The sequence below is a fragment of the Helianthus annuus genome, chromosome 1, assembly GCF_002127325.2.
Source record: "Helianthus annuus cultivar XRQ/B chromosome 1, HanXRQr2.0-SUNRISE, whole genome shotgun sequence".
In the NCBI taxonomy this organism is placed as follows: domain Eukaryota; kingdom Viridiplantae; phylum Streptophyta; class Magnoliopsida; order Asterales; family Asteraceae; genus Helianthus; species Helianthus annuus.
The window spans coordinates 69621278-69647515 of NC_035433.2; the positions used below are offsets into that span (position 1 = coordinate 69621278).

At 39.1% G+C, this 26238-nt stretch overlaps 3 protein-coding genes across 3 annotated transcripts; 1 reads left to right on the forward strand and 2 right to left on the reverse strand.

The window, feature by feature from the left end:
- Window positions 1-13837: 13837 nt before the first annotated feature.
- On the reverse strand, window positions 13838-15579 carry LOC110936763. Its single transcript, XM_022179173.2, has 2 exons — window positions 14315-15579; window positions 13838-14078 (listed from the first exon to the last, which is right to left on the reverse strand). The coding sequence occupies exons 1-2, from the start codon at window positions 15483-15485 to the stop codon at window positions 14041-14043; spliced, it is 1209 nt and encodes a 402-aa protein (XP_022034865.1). The 5' UTR covers window positions 15486-15579; the 3' UTR covers window positions 13838-14040.
- A 1820-nt stretch (window positions 15580-17399) lies between these two features.
- On the forward strand, window positions 17400-21771 carry LOC110868143 (pumilio homolog 2). Its single transcript, XM_022117236.2, has 9 exons — window positions 17400-18576; window positions 18667-19820; window positions 19907-20048; window positions 20154-20261; window positions 20342-20554; window positions 20641-20751; window positions 20840-21034; window positions 21128-21302; window positions 21405-21771. The coding sequence occupies exons 1-9, from the start codon at window positions 17923-17925 to the stop codon at window positions 21440-21442; spliced, it is 2790 nt and encodes a 929-aa protein (XP_021972928.1). The 5' UTR covers window positions 17400-17922; the 3' UTR covers window positions 21443-21771.
- A 1334-nt stretch (window positions 21772-23105) lies between these two features.
- Window positions 23106-26021, reverse strand: LOC110868136. The gene is made up of 2 exons (XM_022117229.2): window positions 25685-26021; window positions 23106-23396 (listed from the first exon to the last, which is right to left on the reverse strand). The coding sequence occupies exons 1-2, from the start codon at window positions 25988-25990 to the stop codon at window positions 23232-23234; spliced, it is 471 nt and encodes a 156-aa protein (XP_021972921.1). The 5' UTR covers window positions 25991-26021; the 3' UTR covers window positions 23106-23231.
- Window positions 26022-26238: the final 217 nt, after the last annotated feature.

Below are 26238 nucleotides of genomic sequence, written 5' to 3' on the forward strand. Positions count from 1 at the left end.
AAAATTGAAAAAGTTTTTGAAAAAATTTGGGGTGTTTAGCGGTTCCAATAGAGTTTTGTGTAAGGCTTGTTTTAGGATTTTGCAAAATTCCAAGGTTTTAGCATCCCCCCCACACTTAAATTACACATTGTCCTCAATGTGTCCAAAAATAAAGTTTTTGGTTGATTAGAATATGTAAAAGTGTGTTTGAAAACAAAGATTTGTGTTACTGGCGCTCTGGACACGGCCCCGTGTTGACCGGGCACGGCCCCGTGGTCAAGTGCCAGTAACGAAAATTATAGAATTGAAACAGAAGCCTGGACACGGGGGCGTGTTCGCTGAACACGGCCCGTGTCCAGTTACCTGAACTGGGTGATTTCCTGCAGGGGGCTCAGCACGGGGCCGTGTTGGTTGGGCACGGCCCGTGTGGAGCCTTCTGTTATGGAGAATTTTGTCGGTTTGTTCTGTTCTTCTGCATGGTTCCATTTTTTTCTCGTTCCCTTTTTCATCCATTACCACCATGAGTGTGTTTTATTCTGCAAAAACTAAAAGATTAAACTTAAACTAAGGATAGGTCCGCGGAATGCCTCCGTGGTGCGCCACGTTTATAAGGGTCCTTGGCTAGACCCAATTCCCGGTCACACGTCATTTGATTGGGGTGCCTTGCCTCCCAAGTTACACCGTCGGAGAGCGGCATCCAAGCTTGAGTCGATAACCTTCATGTATTGGACCGGGTCGTCATCCTCTATTCTTTTCCCAACTCCGAATTTTACCTCATCGTCCCCATACCTCAACGTTAGTGTCCCTTCATTCATGTCCACTACTGCTTGTGCGGTGGCAAGGAAAGGCCTCCCTAGAATAAGGGGGACCTCGTTGTCTTCCTCCATGTCGAGTATGACGAAGTCAACAGGATAAACAAATCTGCTTACCCTTACCAAGACATTCTCGATGACACCTTGCGGGAACTTGACCGATCGATCCGCGAGTTGTATGCTTATTTTTGTGGGGCTTGTGGTTCCCAAGCCAAGCCTTTTAAACATTGAAGAGGGCATGAGGTTAATGCTCGCCCCTAAGTCGGCCAAGGCATTGCGAACGGGAGATTCCCCTATTGAGCACGGAATCGTGAAGCTTCCGGGATCGATCTTCTTTTGGGGTAGTTTATTGAGTACGAGGGCAGAGCATTCTTCGCCTAAATTAACTAATTGCAAATTCTCAATTTTCTTTTTATGTGTTAGGAAGTCCCTCATAAATTTAGAGTATTTGGGCATTTGGGTTAGGACTTCGATAAAAGGAATATTGACATGCAATTGTTTTAGCAAACTTTCGAACTTTGCGAATTGCTCGTTGGTTTTTTGACGAATTAACCTACCGGGGTACGGAACTCGAGGAGCCTTGGTAGGCTCTGTTGATGGGGGAGGGTCCTTCTCCTGCAGATGTGTTGGCGTTGATTCTTCCGCGGTTGGAGGTACTTCTGCAGGCCCTACGGTTCGGTTTCGTAGCGTGATGAGGTGAACTTGTGCCTTCGGGTTGGTTTCGGTATTGCTAGGTAACGCGCCTTGTGGTCTTTCGGAAAAATTTTGAGCTAGTTGATTTATTTGTTTTTCTATATTTTGAATGCTAGCTTGTTGATTCCTAAAGTTTGATTCTAATTGTAGGAATCTTTTCGAATTTTTCTTGTCAGTGTCAGAGACGAGGCGAGATATAGTATCTTCGAGCCTTTCTCTCCCACTTTGTTGTTGAGTGAAATTTTGTGACTCATTTCTTGATTGCTGAAAGTTTGTTCGTTGTGGTTGTTGGTTACTACTATTGCCGGGCTCCCTCCAACCAAGGTTTGGGTGGTTTCGCCATCCTTGGTTGTAGGTCCCCGTTGGAGGACCCGACGGCCTAGGTCTATTATCAATGTAGTTTACCATTTCTTGTTGATCGTCCGTTTCTTTCATGCAACTCCAATTTTCATGTGACCCACCACACCCCTCACAAGCCATGACCGAGACTGTTTTTGTCATTTCTAATTTTTTTATTTTTGAAGAAAGGGCCTCGATTTGGGCTTGTAAAGAGGTGTTTTCGTCTACCTTATGGGCGCCCGGGGCAATAGTTTTATTTCCCCGGGGGGTGTGCCACTGAAAATTGGTTTGAGCAATTTCCTCAATCTGATTATATATTTCGTGTGGGCGTCGATTACCTAAAAGTCCCCCGGAGCTAGAATCAAGTGTCTGTCTAGTATGCGGCAACAATCCATTGTAGAAAGTGGATACTTGTTGCCATATCGCGAGACCGTGATGGGGACACTTGCGTAGTAGCTCCTTGAACCTTTCCCAAGTTTCATATAAGGATTCCCCGTCCTCTTGTGAGTATGTGTTAATTTCAGCCATTAATTTAGCAGTTTTAGAAGGAGGGAAATACTTATATAGAAATTTTTGGGCTAGTTCATCCCAGGTGTTTACCGATCCAGCTGGGAGGGTGTTGAGCCAAGCTTTCGCTCGGTCTTTTAGTGAGAATGGAAACATACGAAGGCGGATGGCGTCGTTTGATGCTCCATTGATCCGAAACGTATCACATATTTCTAAGAAATTAGTTATATGTAGATGGGGATCCTCGTCCGCGAGCCCGTGAAAGGTTGCGGAGTTTTGGAGCATTTGTATCAAGTGCGGTCGAAGTTCGAAGTTATTAGCTTCGACATTCGGGGCATTGATAGCGGCGCCGAGATTACCTACGGTGGGCCGTAAGTAATCCATGAGGGTACGTTGGTCCGCCATTGGGGGTGGGTCACCCGAAACCTTCTCTTGATTTTTGGCTTTTAACCTTTTTCTGAGAAAGCGTTCGGGTTCTTCTAATGGTTCCTTTATGTCTTTATTGGAACTGGAGCTCATACACTACGTGAGGTTGGTTCGGGTTCCAAGTCCTGCAATAAAAACAGAAAAGAACGTTGGTCAGAAGGTTCACCACGGCCCCGTGTCCAGCGAACACGGCCCCGTGGTCGGAGTTACAGTGGTTGTTTTTCAGATCCCAGTTACTGGAAGTTGGACACGGCCCCGTGTTGCACCGACACGGCCCCGTGGTCAGCCTTCTGTTAACTTGAAAAACAAAAACTGCCAGTAATGTTGCTGAGCACGGCCCGTGTCCGACCAGGCACGGCCCCGTGCTGAGCTCTGCAGAAGCTGAAAAATCTAAAAAAATCCTAAAAATTAAAGAAAAATAAAAAGATGATTAGGCCGTTGATTCCTAACTTTCTTAAAATCCTTGTGTCCCCGGCAACGGCGCCAAAAACTTGATGCGTGTCAGTGTGTATATGTTTTTAGATATATAATTAAGCCCTTTTTACACTTTTAGCCAAGTTTTAAATTTATAAAACACGATATTCACTAACACTAAACACACATATGGGCAAGTGCACCCATCGTGGACGTAGTATAGTGTTGGTAAGATACCGAGGTCGTCCAAGGACACAAGAGCTTTTAATACCGGTTTATCCTCAACGTCTAATCAAATCAAAAAGTTAGAAAAATGTTTTAAACTAAGAAAAATAAAAACTAACTAAATGCTGAAAAATAAAATAAAATAAAAACAGATAGACAAGATGAATCACTTGGATCCGACACGTGTATTAGTATAACCTTTGATTATTTTCGCACTTTTGCACTTGTTTAAGAGATTATCTTAGTTATTGTAGTAGGCCCCTTTTTCGGAGGTGACGTTACCCTCAACCCAGTAGTTTGAGTCAGCAAGGATACAATCCTAAAGGGTTGGATTATTGAAAGATAATGAATTAAGTTATTAATGCAAATTATGGTAGGCCCCGCTTTTGGCGGTGACGTTACCCTCGGCTAAGTAGTCTGAGTCAGCAGGGATACAGTCCTAAATAGCCGGGTTATAGTATTAATAGTAGTTAGCTTATGAGGGGGTCAAAGAGTTTGGATCCCCGCCATCCAATACCTATGGGCATTGAAGGAGATCCTACTAAATTTGACCCAGGTCCCAAGCAGGACCTCTAAACGCTGAACAAGGGCAAGACCTTTACCAAACCGTTCCCTTAACCCCCGACCAGGTAGCCAACATACCTCCATATAGACCGTGGAGATATGAATGGTGAAAATCTTTTATTTTATATAGACAGTAAAATAATGCCAAGACACCACGGACAAACGATAAGGAAAGATCACCTTCAACATAAGTAACTAGTTATTAAAGTCATTAATACAAAACCAAATAAAAAGTGCAAAAGATTAAAAATAAAAAGTATTATACTAAACACTTGTCTTCACCAAGTGATGTAAGAGACTTAGGCAAACATGGCCTTGATTGTCAAGAACTCTTACGATCAATCTTGGATCCCGAGACGACTCACACACTCTATGATGGACAATGGATGATGGTGGTGGATGATGGTGTTATGGTGGTGGTGGGTGGTGGATGAAGTGTGAGAGAGGTGGTGTGCCAAGGGATGAGAGAGAATGAAGCCAAGCTCCTCTATTTATAGGCTGAACAGAACGCTGGACACGGCCCCGTGTTCGCTGAACACGGCCCCGTGCCCGTCTGACATTCTCTCTCTTCATTAATTGTAATTGCGAATTACAATTAATGCGCCTGCTGTACTTTCAACACGCCCCCGTGTCCGCTGGGCACGGCCCCGTGGTGAGCAATGGAAGCTTCTACTGGTTTGTCTTTTCTGCTGCTTCCTGGGCACGCCCCCGTGTTCACTGGACACGGGGCGTGTTCAGGCTCTGTTCTCTTCTCTTTGTCTTGGGAGGTGCCGTTGAGGGTCCGGGCAGTTCACTTTTGTCCCTTTTCTTGTATTTATGGTAGAATTAGTGGTCTTTTTGCTTCTTTTGTGATTTTGAGCTCATTTCATCCTGAAAATACAAAAGGAAGACAAAAACACTCTTTTTCCAACATTAGTACTTAAAAAGGGTTAGTTTTATGCCTTAATTGATGTGTTTTATATGTTGCATTTTACACACATCAGAACCCAACGGTTCGACTGAATTAGTTCCAGAAATCGGTGTCAAGCGAACGAGGTGTAATGATATAATCACCAGGGTGACTAAGTTTACATGGGTCAAACCAAAAGAGGGATTGTGACCAATAGATATCCAATCGAATGTTTACAATTTGCGAATGACTTTTAGAAACAACAGAATTCACTATCAAAGGAAAGCTTGCTTTGGTCGTCAATTAAGGGAGGCTTGGAATCAACAAGCTCAAATGAAATAGGAGCACGAAAATGATTTGTCAATTATCGAACCATAACATGAGGAAAAATCAGTGCGTTGACATTATTGAATGGCAAGGATACAATAGAAATTAGTGTATCATTGTCTTAATACATAGTTACATTAAGACTACTTTCAATGATGAGTCAAACGATAGGCATACGTAACCTTCTGGGGTAGCCCAGTTGGCCAGCCTCACCCACCCTCTCCTTAGAGGTCCCGGGTTCGAATCTTGGTGTCCGCATCCCACGGCCAAGCTCTTCGCTCTCGGTTGGGTAGTCACCCCCAGGCAGCTATGGGGCTAAGCTAGCTTGTGGAGTGTGATCACTCCAGCGGTTGGGAGGACCGTGGAATATCCCCCCCCCAACGATAGGCATACGTAGTTTTGCATGATCCGTATTATCATGATTAGCCCAAGCTACAAGTTTATACTGACGCCGCAAGGTGTCATAATGATCAAAATAGTTCAATAATTGCGATGACCGAACAAGTTCACCGTGTTCGAAATCAGATGAAAGGCTCAATGAAGTAAATTTGAATATTCATTGCAAATAAATCTCACAGGATTTTCAATTGATGATGAAAGAACAAATGAATATCATAGAATTTTCGATCAATGATGAAAGAACCGTTAGAGGTACACCAGAATATAACATGAATTTGTGTACCCTTATCTTAACACACAATTGTATTAAGATTGCTTTAAGATAATGAACCAACAAGGTGGGTTTAAAAAAAATCCGCACATTGGGTGTGCAAACGAGATTAGCTCAAGCTTCAAGTTAATGAAAACGCCACCACAAGGTGTTGTAACCAAACAAACGATTCAAGGAAAGTGAATACCAAACAAGTCTACTATTGTTCTGAACAGATGAAGTGCTTGTTGAAATTGATTTGAATATGATGTTCTCAATACATCATATGGTGCCTTGAATTGAATATATATTTACATATCCTAAAATTTGCACTTCTTCCAACCAGAATTCACACTTAGAGAATTTAGCATAAAGCATCTATTTTCTCAATAGTGTTAAAAGTACATGTAGTTGCTTAGCACGCTTTTCTTTGCTCTTGGAATAAATAAGTGTATCGTCTATGAAGACAATTACAAATTTGTTCAGATATGGTTTACATATCTTATTCATCATGTCCATAAATGTTGTTGGGGCCCAAATGGTTTACATATCCTTTCAACCCAAAAAGGAATCTCTTTTAACATTTGCTATTGAACTTTATTTTTGTATCATTTTAGTCGAAAAACGAATCTTTTGTATTCAATCACTTCTATCAACTTTATGATTAGATTTTTTTGTCAAGTATAACGACATTTAAGGCACCTATGTACTAAGATTGTAATATAAATGTTGGGGGGCTATCTGGGTAATCAACTAAAATATATAGTTCTACTATATACACTTTAACTTTTTTACAATTTGCACCATATTATGTGACATTAGTTCATTTTTATTTTTGTTTTTTTAACTTTCCATATATAATATTTTCGAAAAAAGAGATACGGTGTTTATCTACTATGTCTTGATATAAATTAATTGACTATTTCACTAAAATTCATTTTAGAAAAAAAAAAAAAAATAAGGAAACGGGAAGAGAAAATGCATTTGAGCTTGAAATAGTTTGAATTATTAACTCATCTTGGGTTGGGCCATTGGAATGAAAATCGAGTGAACTAAATGTCAAATGGGGCTAATTAAGACTTCGTGGGCTGAATTGAACCAAAAAGGTCTTGGGCCATCGGTTGAAAGCAGAAAGATATGGCTCGGAATTTAAAAGCTCTTGGAGGTGCACATCAAAACCGGGTTTTAACCCGACCAGAAACCAGTATTAAAACCGGGTTGACATAAACCGGTTTGAACATGACCCGACCTGTAGGGAGGTAATCGGTTTTATTTATAATCGTTAGGAATCTGGTTGGAACCTAACCCGGTCTAGTTTCAACAAATAGTTGTTACCTATGCACTTAATGCGGAAAAAATATCAGATATTGGTCAAGGACCGATATTTGAGATATCAGTTATCGCGGTGGGATATCGGTATATATCGCGATATAATCGGGACCGAGATTATTACCGATATTATTGTGGAGGTCCGATTACCAAGATATCGGTAACCGAGATTAACTGCATAGGTTATTACGTAGCATTTTTATAGTTGTTTCTAGTGGTAATGTGATCTTTTATATTTTTGTGTAAATTATAAGGTTTGTGCTTATTTTTTTCTGCGTCTAGATATAATTTTTTCTCATAATAGGTTTGTAGGGTTAGGATATAATAGGAAGTTTATTTAGCTAAGAAGGCTATGAAGTAATCTTGACCATCCATTTAGTTAATCAAAGGCTAAGATTAAATGAGGGAAATTGAAAAAAAAAAAGAAAAAGGCGCGTGGGTTTGTTTAGGGACATTCTAGTCAATCCAAGACAATAGTTTCTCTCTCCTCCAATTCCCCCCCCCCCCCGTTTTTTAAACGTTAATAATTCTTTCATACGACATTATTTTTTTATAAAAAATTGCACAAAAAAAAACGAGCATTTTTTTATCTTTAAAACGAGTATACTATTGCTATATTTTCCGAAAAAAAATTGAAAACCTAGTTGCGTAAAACGCAATGGAAAAAACCCAGTTGCGTAAAACGCAATGGAAAAAAAACCCTAAAAAATGACATTTTTCTAAAACGCAATGCACCGAAAACACAAAGAAATGTCTTATTTGTAAAACGCAATGGCCAGAAAACACAAAGAAATGTCTTATTTCTAAAACGCAATAGCCTAAAAACACAAAAGAAAGTATACTCTCTAAAATGCAATGAACTAAAAACACATAAAAATGTGTTTTACCCAAAACGCAATGCACAAAAAACACAAACAAATCTCTTATTCATAAAACGCAATGGCCACAAAACACTTAAAATGTCTGTTTCCTAAAACGCAATGGACTGAAAACACATAAAAAAGTGTTTTACCTAAAACGCAATGCACCAAAAACACAAAGAAATGTCTTATTTATAAAACGCAATGGCCAGAAAACACTAAAAAATGTCTCATTCTAAAACGCAATTACCTAAAAAAACAAAAGAAAGTGTTCTCTGTAAAACGCAATTGACTGAAAACACCTAAAACGCAATGACTAAAAACACTTCAAAAATGTGTTTTTCTAAAACGCAATGGCCTAAAAACACCAAAGAAAGTGTTCTCTCTAAAACGCATTGAACCTGGACAATAGTTTTGTCTGTGCTATGAATTGTCTGAACCAACGCAGTTTTCAAGAGCCAATTTACAGAAAATTAAAATTTCTGATGCATTTTTATTAAAACAATTTAATTGAAAAAAAAAATTCCGAGCTGACATGGCAGGGGCTGCCGCCTCTAGGACCTTGCTACCAGGGGCGCTGTCCCCGGACCCCCGCCAAGATCGTAAAACGCAATGACTAAATCAAAAACCCAGATAATAAAAATGAAATTAAAGAATTTCTTACATGGATCGAAGTCGGTTTCTTCAACGATTGACGAAATCTGAATGATTGAAACACTTATCAGAGATCGAATCGAACGGATTGAGTGATTATCTTCAAAATCACCCGAAAAAACGAGATTTTGTATGAAATTAAACTGGGTTTTCTTCAAAAAAAGCTGAAGAACACGTTGATCGGGTGTTTGAATCATTGATTGGTGACGAAAATCGCACTATAATGTAGTGATTATTGAGATAGAAAGTGAAGAAATGGTTGAAGATGGTGGGTTTTAATGTTACTGGGAAGAAGAATGAAGAAGAAAAGGATAAGATAGACTAAAATACCTTTCCTCTTTATTTTAAATTTTGCCACATGTCCTAATTCTATTGCTTCCTATCCTTCCTAGCCAAAATAATCTTCCTATTTGATCCCCATCCTAGGTTTGTAAATAGTAATTTACAGGTGATTCAAGCATAAATGTACATGTATTCAAAGTTTCCTCAACATTTACTTTTTTTATGAAGTAACATCGTTTACTCTTTTCATTACTTTAGTAATATAATAAAACATTTCTTAAAATCTTGAATATACCGTCGTCGTGACGTATTTACTCTTTATCTGTGATTCCAAGAAAGTTTAATACAAAAGATGTCAAATATTATTGGTTGGCTCCATGATGATGCAGATCAAGCACTTATGTTACAAATTAAAAGAACTAAAAACCAATTGATTTAATTTAACTGAATCACGTACTTTTTTTTCTTCAGGATATAGTAGTTTTATGGTATCGTAGGTTATACAGGTGCGAGAACAAGATCGGTACCAATATCGGTATTATTAGACTTGGTACCATCATTTATTTTTATTTTTTCTGATAATTGATGACACATCGTTTAGCAAATGGAATTTTGAAATATGTTTGCATCTTAAATGTAAATTTAATACTAAATCAAATTTAAAACCAAGAGTTTTTGAATAATACATGAGTTTCATCAACTTAAGAGCCCCCACAATGTACAAAGCGTCACATTAGATTTACAAATCTCCCATTTTCACACAATGTACAAACCTACACGTCACCTCCGCATCTCACCTACTTTTACTATTAATTATATATTTCCATAATTTATATTAACTTTTTGTTTAAAAAATAAATAATAATATGTAATTAAATTAATTAGTTAATAATATTAAATTAAACATAAAAATACTTCTTAATTAAAAAAATATAACATTATATTTTGAAATATTACAAACATACATAAAAAACACCCCTGAAATTAAAAAAAAAACACATAAGATAAATTAAAATTAGCCTAAAATTAAAAACACTCCCAGAAAGTAAATAGAAGACCTTAGCGCGTCTTGATTCGGGTTAGTTTTGTTTGTGGTATCGTTTAGCAAATCTTGAAAACAAATATTACCATCCATTGTCTCAAAAGGACCGGAGAGAATTTGTGTAATGGATTGGGGAGATTTGGTTGAAATGAGATTATGTAAATGGTGTTAGATATAAGAGTTTGATTTTAAAAAATTAATTAAAGATCAAGGTTAATATAGTCGTTGGGATTGATGGGGCCCACCCAAGAAGTCCGTTAGAGGTCCGGACTGCAAAACTTGGCAAGGATCTGACAAGGCCTACAATATTATCAGACAATGGAGGTGGTCCGCGGACCAAGCCACATAGGAGCCGCGCGAGTTAAATGCCCACATTGTGGGTGCTTTCCAAACCGCACAATCTCATGAAAGACGTGAGATTGCAACTCTTGAATGATTAAGCTAGATATTTCTGGCTTATATACTTGAAACCATGCGATGAGAGCCTTGGCCCATGACAACTCCTGAAGACATCTCCCAAAGCCCATCTACCGTAATAGAACAAGCCCAACACCTAGATGAAGCCTAGCAATAACACTTCCACGCAATAAGCCGAAAGCCTCGTTTATAACATAAAACACTTATTATTTTTATTAACATTTATAAATTAACAATAACAAATATAAAGCTAAAGCTAATGTACTTATATTTTTAATACACCCCCTTTCAATTTTATATTTCAATATGTTGCTAAGAATGTAACCCTTTAGTAAAGATGTCTACTAATTGGTTTGAAGAATGAACACCTTTGGTACTTATAACACCAACAGCAACTTTTTCACAAATAAAAAATAGATCCACCTCAAGATGTTTGGTATGATCATGGAATACCGAATTTGCAACTATAGAAATAGTTGCACTATTGTCACAACAAAACTGCACTGGTAAATTCACCTCAACTATTAACTTTCTTTAAACATTTATCAACTATAGGATTTCATAAGAAGTAGAATACATAGACTTGTATTCTCCTTTTACAGATGATCTAGACACCACACTTCGTTTTTTTACTCTTCCAAGATATAAGAGTAAAAGCTTGGAAAAAGGCTCTGCGATTTTTATTGATCATGAACAATAATACAATGTGCCCTTTATATAGGGATCAATTACAAAGAAACCCTAAAACCTATTTTAGGAGATGATACAGAATTATTTTAAATAAATATACATAATACTTTAATATTATCGGCTAAGACTCCCCCGCAGTTCGAGCGGGCGTAGGACAGACGCTCAAACTGGACCGAAAAGATTGAAACAGCTGCCGTGAAATCCCTTTAGTAAAAATATCAGCATATTGCAATGAAGACGGGACATGAAGAACCCGTATATGGCCAACCCGCACTTTTTCCCGTACAAAATGTATGTCGATCTCAATATGCTTCGTTCGTTGATGTTGGACGGGGTTATCTGAAAGATAGACAGCGGACACATTGTCGCAGTAAACAACCGAAGCATGCCGAAGTGGAAGATGCAACTCCAGAAGTAAATTGCGAATCCAAGTAGCTTCAGCCACAGCATTTGCAACGCCACGGTACTCAGCCTCAGCACTAGAACGTGAAATAGTGGGTTGCCGTTTAGACGACCAAGAAATTAAATTATCACCAAGGAACACACAGTACCCACTTGTAGAACGTCGTGAGTCAGGACACCCGCCCCAATCTGCATCAGAATAGGCGACCAAAGAATGCGATGTAGACTTGGTTAGTCGAATCCCATAAGTAACCGTCCCCTGTAAGTATCGGAGGATGCGTTTCAAGAAAGCATAATGGGGATCCCGTGGTTCGTGCATAAAAAGACAAACTTGTTGAACCGCATATGAGATATCTGGGCGAGTAAAAGTGAGATACTGAAGAGCACCGGCAAGGCTACGATACAACGTAGGATCGTGAAATATTGGACCATCAGACGCACTTAGTTTTGACGAAAGATCAACTGGTGTAGCGCATGGTTTACACTCCGTCATGTGAGCTCGCGAGATAATATCCTTGGCGTACTGAGCCTGGTCTAAAAATAAACCTTTAGCATCCCGAGTAACCTTGATGCCCAGAAAATGATGGAGATGACCCAGGTCGGTCATTGCAAATTCCCGGGAAAGTGTTGAAATAATATGGTTGAGCAATGAAGTGGAGGATGCCGTAAGAACAATGTCGTCCACATACAAAAGCAAGTAGCATGTTTGATCCCCGTGTTTGTAAATGAATAGCGAATTATCGCATGTGCTACTACGAAACCCATGAGCAAGAAGAAAATTTGCAAACCGCATATACCATGCTCTCGGTGCCTGTTTAAGTCCATAAAGAGACTTCTTCAATCTGCAAACATAGTTAGGATACCGCCTATCAACAAACCCGGGCGGTTGATTCATAAAGACTGTCTCGTTCAAATGGCCGTGTAAAAAGGCGTTCTTGACATCCAACTGATGAATCGGCCAAGAACGAGAGACAGCAATGGAAAGTACCGTCCTGATAGTTGCCGGTTTAACAACCGGGCTAAAAGTATCTTCACAATCTATACCAACCGTCTGCGATTTACCATTTACGACCAACCGTGCTTTGTAGCGTTCAAGAGAACCATCCGATTTAAATTTATGTCGGAAAAGCCACATACACCTGATAACTGGACGATCATGAGGACGGGGAACGAGTTCCCATGTTTCGTTTTCCTGTAACGCACTAAATTCGGATTGCATGGCATGTAACCAATGAGGGTCGGCAAAGGCTTTTGCATAGGTAGTAGGAACCGGAGAGATGGTAGTAGAGGTGTGTAAGATTTTGGCTTTTGATCGGGTGGTCATGGGGTGGGTGTTAGTTGTGGGTTGGGCCGTAGCCGAGGGATGTGTGTGGGCTGGTGGGGCCGTGGGAATGTGTTGGGTATGGGCGGATGATGGAGGGGCTGTAGGTGGTGGTCTTGGGCGACGGGAATAGGTTAGGGGAAATGGTGTGACCGAATGGTGAGATGTGGTGGGATTAGTGGCAACGGGTGTGGGAAGTGTCAATGGTTGATATGGACGAGTGAAAGAGAACCCCGGGGGGGTAGTGTCATCGAGAAAAGTATAGGCATTAGGTGTGGTGGGAATAGTATATGGAAAGGTATGTTCATCAAATGTAACATGACGTGAAATGTGAACCTTCCCGGTTGTCGGATCGAAACACCGATAACCGCGAAAATCTGGTGGATATCCAAGAAAAATGCATCAGACAGACCGACTGTGTAGTTTATGAGGTTGGGTGGCGGAATGGTTTGGATAGCAAGCACATCCGAATACACGAAGGTGTTCGTATGTAGGGTGGCGAAGGTAGAGGGCATAGGTGGGAGTGAAGAAATTTAAGCGTTTCGTAGGAAGGATGTTGTGAAGGTAGGTGGCTGTGTGCAGAGCCTCAACCCAAAAGGTGGGTGGAAGTTGGGCATGGATAAGTAAGGCCCGAATGATATCGTTTAAGCGACGAATCATTCGTTCCGCACGACCATTTTGGGATGAAGTTTGTGGACAAGAAAAACGGAATAAGAGGCCATGTTGGGTAGCGAAGGTTTTAAACGCATTATTGTCGAATTCACCACCCAGATCGCACTGAAAGGTTTTGATTTTGCGTTGAAATTGGGTAGTGATAAGGTTGTGAAATTTGACAAAAGTTGGGAAGGTTTCGGATTTGTATTTAAGGGGGTATACCCAAATAAAGTGTGAGAAGTTATCAATTAGGACCATGTAATATTTGTAACCGGTTTTACTAGTTATTGGGGATGTCCACAAATCACAGTGTATTATATCAAAAGGTGAAAAAGTAAACGAACTAGATTCATAAAAAGGAAGACGTTTACTATTAGATAAATGACAAGAATTGCAAAAACTAGAAGTATGTTTATTACATAAAAAACCAGAATTACGCCTAAGAATATCTAAGACTTGAGATCCAGGATGTCCAAGTCTATCATGCCAAGGAAGAGATGCTGTTGAAAGTGAGCAAGCTTGAGGTGGTAGTGTTGGTGGGGTAATAGGATAGAGATCTCCCGTGCTATTGTGGCGCGACAGGAGGCGGCCCGTCTTGAGGTCCTTCAAAGAAAAACCAAAAGGGTCAAATTCAATTGAAACATGATTATCACGTGTGAAACGTCGAACAGATATTAAATTTTTAATAATTTGAGGGCTAAACAGGATATTAGGTAGGATATAGGTGCGGTTATGGATAGGGAGAAAGCCAGTGCCCGAGCCCTCGATTGGTAAAACATTGCCATTACCTACCAAAATTTTTGTGGAAACAGGAAAAGAATCATGGTGAGTTATCATACCTTTGTTGTTGGAGACGGTCCGCTCAGCTCCTGTGTCAAAGTAAGATGATGGGTCCGTGTAGGCAAGCTGGGACGTGTTGTAGGCAGCACTTAAGTCAGATGGGTTGAGAGCATCAAACCCGTGCTGAATTGGGCCGAATGGACCGTAGCCCATTGGGTACTGCGGCTGACTGTAACCAGCGAAGTGGGCCGCAGGCGGCGGTGGTGGTGCAGCAGTATTTGGCCTCCATTGTGACTGTGTCGGGTATGGACATGGTGGTGTGGTCCACCAGGCCCATTGCGGGTAAGAATTCGGTTGATAGGCCCAATGGTTACTGTTGGGTCCTGACGGTCGGTTCCCGCGGCCGCGACCACCGCGGCCTCTGCCATTACCTCGGCCACCGCGGCCACGATAAGATTGACCGCGATAGGGCTGTTGTTGAGATGTATCGGATGGTGGAGGGGTCGCCGTTGCGGAAGAGGTGGCGGCCGGAGCAGCAGGTGCAGCCAAGACTGAAGACGTCTTCTGAGTACGAGCTTCCTGACGGATAACTTCATCGTGAAGCATGGAGCGAGCCAAATCCCAATCAGCCTTTTGATTATTAATCAAGGCTGTTGTAGTGTCAAATTCGGGTGATAAGCCACGGACCAATTTAAGGACGAGTCGGGACTCGGTAACCTGCTGATCAACGTCTTGAAGTTGATCGGCTAAGCTTTTTAACTGCTGACAGTAATCATCGACGGAGCTGCACTGTTCAAGGGTGAGATTAACAAACCGTGATTCGAGGGCAGCGGCCTTAGCTTGCTTGTTGCTGAGGAATATTTTTTCCAACTTCAACCATGTGGTGCGAGCCGTAGCATCAGTGTCAAGAACACGCGTGAGGAGGTCGTCCGAGATTGTGCTGTAAATCCATTGACAAACCAACGCGTCCAATTCTTTCCAAGTCGGATATTGCGAATCTGCAGAGTCAGGGGCTGGTGTGTCATCGATGTGGTCAAGAACCTTATATGCCATGGTGTGAAGTTTGAAAAGCTTCACCCACGACGTATAGGTGACCTTGGTTCCATCAAGAATACGAATCTTCGTTTGAATGTTGGTAACTGAGTATGCAGGGTGGAGGGTTTTGTTTTCAGAACTGTGCGATGGGGGCTGATCATTGTCGGTTTTGTTTTCTGAAGTATTCTTTGTCATGGTGAACTGGCAGACGAACAGATAGGGTGAACAGGGGTTATCTGAAAAAAAACAAGCAGGGTGAACAGGGGTTGACGGCTGTGAACAGGGGTTATTATCGGCTGTGAACAGGGGGGTGACCGGAAAAAAGGAAGGGAAATAAAAGGGTAATCAGGATACCATAAAAGCTTGGAAAAAGGCTCTGCGATTTTTATTGATCATGAACAATAATACAATGTGCCCTTTATATAGGGATCAATTACAAAGAAACCCTAAAACCTATTTTAGGAGATGATACAGAATTATTTTAAATAAATATACATAATACTTTAATATTATCGGCTAAGAAAGAGAACTTCCTAAAAAAAATACAAAAATACAAAACCTAGTCACTAACCTTCTGCTCATATTACACTTTACCCAATCAAAATCAACATAACCACAAAATTGAAAATATGCACCTCTTTTAAACATTAAACCAAACCACGGTGCATTTTTTTAAATACCTTAGTAACCTCATTGCTAAGTGTAAATGTACAAAGGTGGGCTTATGCATACATTAACTAAAGAAGTGAACTACTGTATATGATATATCAAGCCTTGTGTGAGACAAATATATTAACTTGCCTTCTAACTTTTGATACTCAACAATATTAGTTAAAGCATAATCATTTTTATCATACAAGTTACTGATCACATAATTTTGTTCAATTTTGAAGTAAGGTTTTGACATTATCAATTTCAACTTATTGTTTTTGGTTAGTACTATGTCATCAATATATACCAATACAACAATATCATGAACATATTTAATAAATTAAGAATGATCATATTTTCATTGACAAAACCCTATACTAAGCAACACTTTGACAAGTTTTGTTCAGTTTAATGGTTTCGCCTTAACGCACAGATCCGAGAAACTAGTATACATTATATATGATATTGTTTTGCTTGGGCAACAAACAATAGTTTAATAATTTTATTTTTATTTTTATAACTTCACTTTTTTATTATTTTATCATTGTAATTAATATTGATCATATTTTGTTTTTCTCTTGTTTTGTTCTAGTTGTGGGTAGTAATGTACGGGTTATTAAAGCCATCTCACATTTAGTTTCTTAACGCCTGTTACCTTTTCGTTAGTCTAATAATATAATGTAATGCATTATAAAAATCTGAATATACCGTTGCGATGTACTAATTTTTATCTACGTTTCAATACAAAGTTTATTCAAAATCAAATGCGTCAAACAAAATTGATTTTTTTATGGTTTACGGTATAAATATCGTTGAAAAGAGAGTTAGTATATTATTGATATTGTCTTAACAATATCGGTAACCTGTTGATTCTAACTGAATAACATCGGTAGAGGTATCAGTGCTATTAAAACCACCATTACCGATATGTTTTTATAGTTTCCGATTGATATAAAACACATGCCGATATCTTTTGGGGCATATCACGACATTATTTTTTGGGTTTCTCTTTCGGTTTGCTATACTGAGTACCGTAGCGTATGGATATCGTAATGAACCGAACTAAGCGAATTTCAGCCGCAGCACACGGGGGACTTCAACTAATTATATAATTATTTATTGTATGCAATAACAAAATATTATATACACACACATATATATAGTTAATAGTTAATTAATCTGTTTAGACTCACGACTATAGTAGTCGAAATCGATCTCAAACTCGTTTGAACTTGACTCGATTCTAATTTTCCAACGAGAGAATCTCGAGTAACTCATGAATAACATTTATATACCCTAAAAAACACTAGGTTGGTAATGTTACTATAAATCCTTAAGAAAAAGGTTTGAAACTCAAAACTAAAAATCAAGGGTAGTTGTATACTTGTGGAAATATGAAGTTACTATTTTTTGACAGAAAAACAAAACCCTAAAAAGGGTTCTTGTAAGAACCAAATCGCCGCCTAATTAACCTTATTCTCTCACACTCTTATTACCTTTCTTTATACATATACCTCGACCAAACAAACAAACAAACCCTCATCACCATCTCTCTTCTTGGGCAACTCTTTTCTTTACACTTGCTGTTCTTCTTGCAATCTAATGTGAAAACAGTCGTAAACACTTGCCAAAAGTTTGATTCTTTTATCTTCACCTTGATTTCTGGTTATGCTCAACATGTTTCTGGGATTTTCTTGATCAAAGCTTTGATCTTTACAGGTTTCAAGAACTGATTCTGGGGTGTTTAGATCATATTCAACCTCAAAAGCTTGTTTTTGTTTTAGGGTTTTTAGGGTTTGTTTGTTTTTCTTGTGTTAGTGATCAAAGATTCGATTTTTATTAGCTGAACTTGTAAGTTTCTTTATTTTTTTCATCTGGGGTTTGATTATTTAGGGTTTAAAATCTTTTTCTTCATCTGGGTGTTTTTCTTTATAGCTGTATAACTTATATTAGTGAGTTAATATTAGTTTTATAAGTGAAAATGTTATCTGAATTGGGTAGGAGACCTATGCTAGGTGATGGGTCATTTGGGGATGAATTAGAGAAAGAACTAGGAGTATTGCTTCATGAACAAAGGCGAGAAGATACCGATTTCGAAAAGGAGTTAAATATGTATAGAAGTGGCTCAGCTCCACCTACTGTAGAGGGTTCTTTGAGTGCAGTTGGTAGTTTATTCGGTAATAACAATAACAATCATCATCACAGTCTTAGTAACAATAATTTAGCATCTTCTGAGTTTGCTAGTGGCAATGGATTTATGTCTGAGGATGAACTTAGGGCTGATCCTGCTTACGTATCGTACTATTACTCGAATGTTAATTTAAACCCTAGGTTACCGCCACCACTGTTGTCGAAAGAGGATTGTAGGTTTACCCAACGATTTCAAGGTGGTGGTGCGGTGGGGTTAGGTGGAATTGGAGATAGGAGGAAGGCCGGCCGGGCTGATGGTGGTGGCGGCGGCAGTAGTGGGTCGGTCTTTTCGATGCCGCCTGGTTTTAATTCGAAGAAACAAGAAATTGAGAGGTCGGAGGCGGAGAAAGTTAACGTTTCCGCTGAATGGGGCGGTGATGGGTTGATTGGTTTGCCTGGTTTAGGGCTTGGTAGCAAACAGAAGAGCCTTGCTGAGATTTTTCAGGTGAATTTTTATTTTGATTTATGAAACTTAAACTGTGATTTCTATATTACGTGTTTCATACATCTTTGCTATAATATATCAAATTTGCAGGACGATTTGACGCGTTCGTCTCCACCTTCTAGACACCCATCAAGACCCGCTAGTCGTAACGCATTTGAAAACAGCGATGAAACAATGGGTGCTACCGGGGCCCAAAACAGTAAAGGCCTCTCAGCATCATACTCTTACGCTGCAGCGTTGGCCGCTTCTTTATCAAGAAGCGGAACCCCTGACCCGCAACACATATCCAGGGTTCCGAGCCCGGTCCCAACTCCAATCGGAGGTCAACGGGTCAATCCGAATCTCAAACCTCAAACTCCTTTTGATGTCGGTTCGTCTCAGTTTAAAGAATCCGAAGATTTAGCGGCAGCATTGTCGGGAATGAGTTTGTCTAACGCAGTTACGGGAGAAAGCACGAAGCGAGCTCAATTTGATCACTCGAGTGGTTCAAATAACTTATACGTTGATGGATCGTCTAACAACTTTTACGGTGGTTGGGATCCGTCTTACTCAAACTACGGTACTACTGGTTACTCGGCCAATTCGCCACAAATGATGTCCAGTCAAGGCCCGAGTTTAAATCTGCCGCCACTTTTCGAAAACGCTGCTGCAACGGCCAACGCGATGGCTTTTCCGGGGGTGGAATCAAGGTTCGGAATGGAATCACAAAGCCCTAGCAGAATTGCGGCCCAAATGGCGGGAAACACGTCTTATATCGACCCGGTGTACCTTCAGTACTTACGAACCACCGAATACGCTGCAGCTGCTCAAATAGCTGCACTTAACGATCCTACAGTCGGGAATTCATATCTCGATTTGCTTCAAAAAGCGTATCTTGCGAATATATCTTCACCACAGAAATCACAATACGGTGGTCCGTACGGTGGGAAGACAGCTAGCCCGAACCACCATGGTTATTACGGTAATCCTGGTCTTGGGCTTGGCTTATCGTATCCTGGAAGCCCGTTATTGAGCCCGCTTCCGAACTCTCCTCGTGGCCCGGGAAGCCCAATTAGGCTTGGTGAACTGAACACGCGATTCTCCCCGCAACTTCGAAACTTGGGTGGCGGCGGCGGTATTATGGGGCCGTGGCATCTGGATGGCGGTGACGGTAGCTTCGGTTCCACTTTGCTTGATGAGTTTAAGAGCAATAAAACCAAGTCTTTCGAGCTTTTTGAAATCGCCGGTCATGTCGTTGAGTTTAGGTACCCCCTTGACCACTTTGTTGAAATTTCTGTGTGTATATATATTCATACATGCATACTAAATATGATTTTGTTTACGAGATCAGTGCGGATCAATACGGAAGTCGTTTTATTCAACAGAAATTAGAAACGGCTACCACTGAAGAAAAAAACATGGTTTTTAAAGAGATATTTCCTCAGGCTCTTACTCTAATGACCGATGTCTTCGGAAATTATGTAATTCAGAAGGTATTGTCGTTTTCTTTTTTTTCTGCTCTTTCTTTTTGTTTTGAAACAGTGACCCACAAAACAAAGTTGACTTACGCCTTTTCTGATTTGACCATTTTATTTCAGTTTTTTGAGCATGGAATGCCTGCACAACGAAGAGAACTGGCGGGAAAGCTTTTAGGTCATGTATTGACCCTCAGTCTTCAAATGTACGGTTGTCGTGTAATCCAAAAGGTAAAAAAATATATAATAATATTTTTGTTTTTTTAGTTAGTTATATTCTTCAAGTCGTCTTCTAAATGTTGGTTTTGCAGGCGATTGAAGTTGTTGACTTGGACCAAAAGATCAAAATGGTGGAAGAGCTAGACGGTCACATCATGCGTTGTGTACGCGATCAAAATGGGAATCATGTTATTCAAAAGTGCATTGAATGTGTTCCTGAACAGCATATTCAATTTATTATTACGACTTTCTATGATCAAGTTGTCACACTTTCCACCCATCCATACGGGTGTCGAGTCATCCAGGTTAATATATATATAATATATCCTTTTCAGTTTAAAAAATTATAGTTTTAAAAACAGTAATTAATTTTTTTTTTTTTTTTTTGCAGAGAGTACTCGAGCACTGTGAAGATCAAGAAACACAAAACAAAGTGATGAGCGAGATTCTTGCATGTGTAAGCATGCTTGCACAAGATCAATATGGGAATTACGTCGTTCAGGTGTGAATTCTACAATAATAATTTCTCAATTCGATTTTTTTTTTCTCGAATGTAAATTTGAGTTACTTTTGTTTGTATTTCGAAACAGCATGTATTGGAACATGGAAAACCGAACGAACGTTCTATAATAATCCATGAATTGGCGGGAAAGATTGTTCAAATGAGTCAACAAAAATTTGCATCAAACGTTGTCGAAAAGTGCTTGACTTTCGGTGACGTGAGCGAGCGCCAACTTCTCGTGAATGAGATGCTTGGTACCACTGATGAGAACGAGCCTCTTCAGGTATAATATAATTCACGAAACGTGTTTTTAGTTTTTACTCTTTTTTTAAGATAAATATTTATCTTTTTAACGTTTATTATATAATTTGTTTAGGCGATGATGAAAGATCAATTTGCGAATTACGTTGTGCAAAAAGTATTGGAAACTTGTACTGATCAAGAACGTGAACATATACTGACACGAATTAAAATTCATCTTAACGCACTGAAAAAATACACGTATGGAAAACATATTGTCGCTCGCGTCGAGAAACTTGTTGCTGCCGGGGGTACATAACTAACTACACATCTACGACCTTTTAATAATCGTCTTATTTTTGAAGCTTTTATGTTGTATGATTTAATGGCGTTTATTTATTTATAAATCGCAGAAAGGAGGATGGCGGCACAACTGTCACATGGTGGTTAAAGAGGGAGCGTAGGGAGAGTTGTACAGCTAACCGAGGCTAGTTTGAGGTATGAAAAACGGTCAGTGTGACATGCCAAATGAAGTATTATTACATTACATGTACTAGAAGGAAGAAGTGTAAATGCACTAGTTTTTAAGGTTTATTGTTTACTACTACACATAGTGAAGGCTCATGTTTGTGTAAAAATGAGTGAAGAAATTTAATAACTAGTTTTGTTATTACCAAGTGACTGTACAAATATGTTGCCTACAATGGGAGTAGAATGTTGTTCTTGATATGTAATCTTATTTAAACAGTTTGATTTTATTAAGTAGAAAATTTGGCTCTATATTTCTCTGTTTCATAAATTTTGTACATTTGAAATTAAGCTAAAGTTTGACTCGTCCCGACTTTATAGACCTCAAGCTCGAGCTCGACTTGTTTCGAGGCATTTGTTTAGAGTTCGACTTTAACTTGTGATGAATTTTTAAAACTAACTAGTTGATTACTTGATTAATTGTTTTATTTATATAGAAATGATTATATTTCTTTATTTTTGAAACTATATATAACGCATAATATGTGTTGTAGTAATATGTAATTTCTACTTATTATATTGAATAAGAGTTATTATTAATTATTAAATATTCCTACCGGGTCTCACTGGAAGTAGTCTCCCTATTCTTACGGGTAGAGGTAAGATTGTCTACATTTTACCCTTCTTAGACCTTACTTTAGCTTTGCTGTTGGTGGGATTTATTGAGTATGATGATGATAATTATTAAATATTTTATGACTTGTTTAGACTAAGAGGTCTGGTCATTCAAGCTTGTTTAAGATCTCGCTTAGTTTGAGCTTTAAGGAGTCGATGCTGAATGGCTAATGAGTGGCTTGAATGACGACTTTTCTTGTATTAGGCTACCACACTCCCCAAATTGGAGAGCTCCGTTGCCCTACTCCGGCCAGACTATGTTGTCTTAACCGGGACCACGCTGGCTTTAGAGTTTGGCTTGGGTGTTCTCCCGGGGAACTATACCGTCGGCTGCCACTTGACAGTCGTGCCACCACAAGTGCAGAACTCTCTGGCGTAACACACGGTGGGACGAAAACCCCCCTGACACCTCTGCAAGGAGGCTAGGTTCTATCTATCATTGCCTAATCCACCAAAGTGACACAAGTGAGGATTGAATGTGGGTCTTCATTGGAGAACTCAAGCCTCTCTATACATATCTATATTTGTTCTATATACTAGAAGTATATTTCATAATGTTTAGTATATTTAGTCATTTTAATATTTTAAGGTCAAACTTACGAATTCGACCCATTTGTCCCAAAGCGTTATCCTACCTCCAAGATGCCACTAGATTATAAAGCCAAACTTATGACTTCGACACATGAGTCAGACTTCCGACATTCACAACCAATTTGAACATGATTGGTTGGTTTTCCACCTTTGGATTTATTCGACATTTGACGGTGTTGAAGATGATCCTATATACCAACCAACTCACGACGGTTACGTGTTATAATCTTTTGCTGTTTTATGTCCCAAAGCATGGGTACAAGTTAATGCATCAAAACTTGCGTTAAAACGCAATACAATCCTTAAGTTTCCCTGTGTCCCAAAATACCTTAAGTACGTTTTACATGAACCAAAACTTACAAAAAAAAAAAAAAAAACCATGAAAACAACTATCTTTTTAGCTCTTTAATGCCTCAAAGCGTCTCGGTTGGACATTCAAATCTGTAAATTAATGTTTACAATTGTAATCAGCACTTGTACATTTTAATGTGGAAAATTTCTACGATCTACAAATCATCGTCGTTGTCAATCTTCTGTCCAAAACCTTTGGGACCGACTCGTGGTCTTACTCTCTTCTTCTTGCCACTTCTCTTTGCTTTCTCCGCTTCTTCTTTTTCAAACTTCTCTTTCTCCCTTTTTTGTAAGAAATCCGTCACACCGATGTAGATGACCTGACCAACAAACACAAACCAACATTCAAACTAACAGAAAATTGCAGGTGTTGACTTCTAAAGTCAAGCCATTCCGGAAACTCATAGCGTATTGTTCACAGAGATCATCTACAATTTCCTGATAGACCACATATATTGTGATAAATATTATGGTCACGGATAGGTCAACGGTTACATAATCTAACATCTACAACAACAACTGTACCAAGTAAATCCCACACATAGCAAAAAAGCTACTAGTAGGGTCTAGGGAGGGTGAGATGTAGGCAAGTCCTCTATTCCAGAGATAAAGAGACTGTTTCCAATGAAACCCACAACTCCAAAGCTATATCCAGACATCAAAGTCGCATAAAAACATACATGGGCACATAGCTACTCAAAAAACAACATAAAACATAGTGCACTAAAGATATTCTTAGTAAGCTACCAAACAAGCAATTGGTGAAAGCGAATAATAGGGACAGATAACACATCATAAAAACACAAAGACAAGCAATAACATGCAAAGGCCACCGAAACACATCGACACGCTAAGCTCCTTAGGAACGACCAACACCGTAAGCTCCTAAAGAACGAGTTTAATGCTAAACCATACTATCCTCCTAAAAGTCCTTAACCTTATTCCTATGTCTCCATGAACTCCTATACTGGACAATGTCCTCAGAGAGGTGCAATAAATCCAGCCTAATCCGCTCCTCCAACGTTCGTTTCGGCCTGCCTCTACTCCTCCTCTCCACAATGTGAGTTTCCATGCTTCTAACTGTGGCTGCCATTTGTCTCCTCCTTATATGATCTACATCTATACCTAATGAATAAGTAACTAGCCACGTCACATGTCATATACGTGAGCCAAATATTCTTTTTTCCGCTATCTCTTGTTTTTGTGAATAAATATTTTCTCAAAATATCATTTTATAATTCCTAAATCTTTGTGACTAAATATTTAATATTTGCCAATGAGTCCCAGCCCAAGTGGTTGAGAGGAGGTCAGGAGTTTTTCCCCTTGGGGGTTTCTTCTGGAGGGGTGCGGGTTCGAATCCACTCAGGGGTAAAAGCCTGGGGGGCTGGACCTTAGGGGGTGCCCGGGATCGAACTCGGGACGTGGGTGAGTTCCGTAGAGGGGTGTACCGCTGAGCCATTCAAAAAAAAAATATTTAATATTTCCTCTACGGTAACGAATAGGTCAAGGGTTACTATTTCTATGTCTATACCTAACAAATAAATTTTGCGTCACGTGTCACAGTTCTATATTTTTTTCCAGCTTATCTTATATCGCCATTCGTATTCTATCTCTCAGCTTTGCAAACATATCTTATCTCAAAATGTTGGTTTATAATTCCTAAATCTTAATCACTAACTATTTAATATTTCCTATGTTGAAAGTCAAAGTTAGTTTGACTTCAAAGTCTTCTAAGCATTGTGATAATTATTTGTAGGCCTGTAAACGAACCGAACGAACACGAACATAGGCATGTTCGTGTTCGTTCATTTAACTTTAACCGAACATGAACAAGAACACGAACATATAATTGAACGCATTTTTTTGTTCGTGTTCGTTCATTAAGAAATCAGGCATGTTCGTTCGTTTAAAGCCTAAATGAATAGTTCACGAACATAAACAAAAAAATTTAACTGAACATATTTGAATAAACATAAACAAACATAAATTAACATGATTGAACAAACATAAACAAACACAAATGAACGTAATTGAACAAATATAAACAAACATAATTTAACATTAGTGAACACAAACAAACAAGTCTACTATATTACAGTTCATCCGAAAACACATCTAAATTAGGGTTCATAGATAAGTAGTTTTTATATATATATTAAGTGATTAGTTACGCTATACGAAAATTTTTAAAATTACTTTTTTTTATTACTAGAAAACTCAATTAGTTAGTTATATTTATATAATTAGTTAGAAAACCTAATATTTATATAAATATAACTATTTATGTATTTACTAAAATTTAAGCGTACATAAACGAATGTTCACGAACATAAACGAACCAACACAAGGTGTGTTTATGTTCGTTCATTTAATTAAACGAACACAAATTTTTGTTCGTGTTCGTTCAATAAACGAACTTCCCGCAGAACAAGTTCACGAACAGTTCATGAATGTTCGGTTCGTTTACGGCCTAGTTATTTGTGTTTTGGATAATATATCCTGGATCGAAAATCATCCAACATTATTAAAAGTTGACAATCCAGATAGAAGTCGGAATTTAAAAAAATAATAATAATAATTTAGCAGATGATCTAACTAACTAGCTTACCCCAAGTGTGAGAACCGATAAGCCAACGAAAGCAATCGACAGAAGAACCGAGATAACCACAGACACTCCATCGCCGTTATCGTTAACGGCGGGGACAATCTGCTCAGGTGGGTTGGCTTCTGATAGGAGAAACACACCGTTTGGTGTGGCGGAGATTGGGCGGTTTAGGGAAGGACAGCGGATGTAAAGAGTTGTTGGTGGTGGTGAAAGAATGAGTAGAGATGCTTGATTTGGAGGTTTGATGGGTTGGTGATTGAAAAATGGGAATGGTGGAAGAGATGTTGCAGTGGTGATTGAAACCACCATTGTTGTTTCATGTGCTTTCTTCTGCACCACACAAGGGGTGATGATGTCGTTTCTAGCAACTGGTTGTGTATGGGCCGGGTTTGGAATTCATGTGGGCTTAGTTAGTTGGTATGTGTGTGTATGGGCCTTGTTCAATTCCGGGTACTGTAAAGTAGAGGTGCAAAAAAAACCGGAACCGGGGAAAAAACCAGGAACCGGGTATTTTTATAACCGGGTATTTAGGAACCGACCCTACCTATATGGTACGC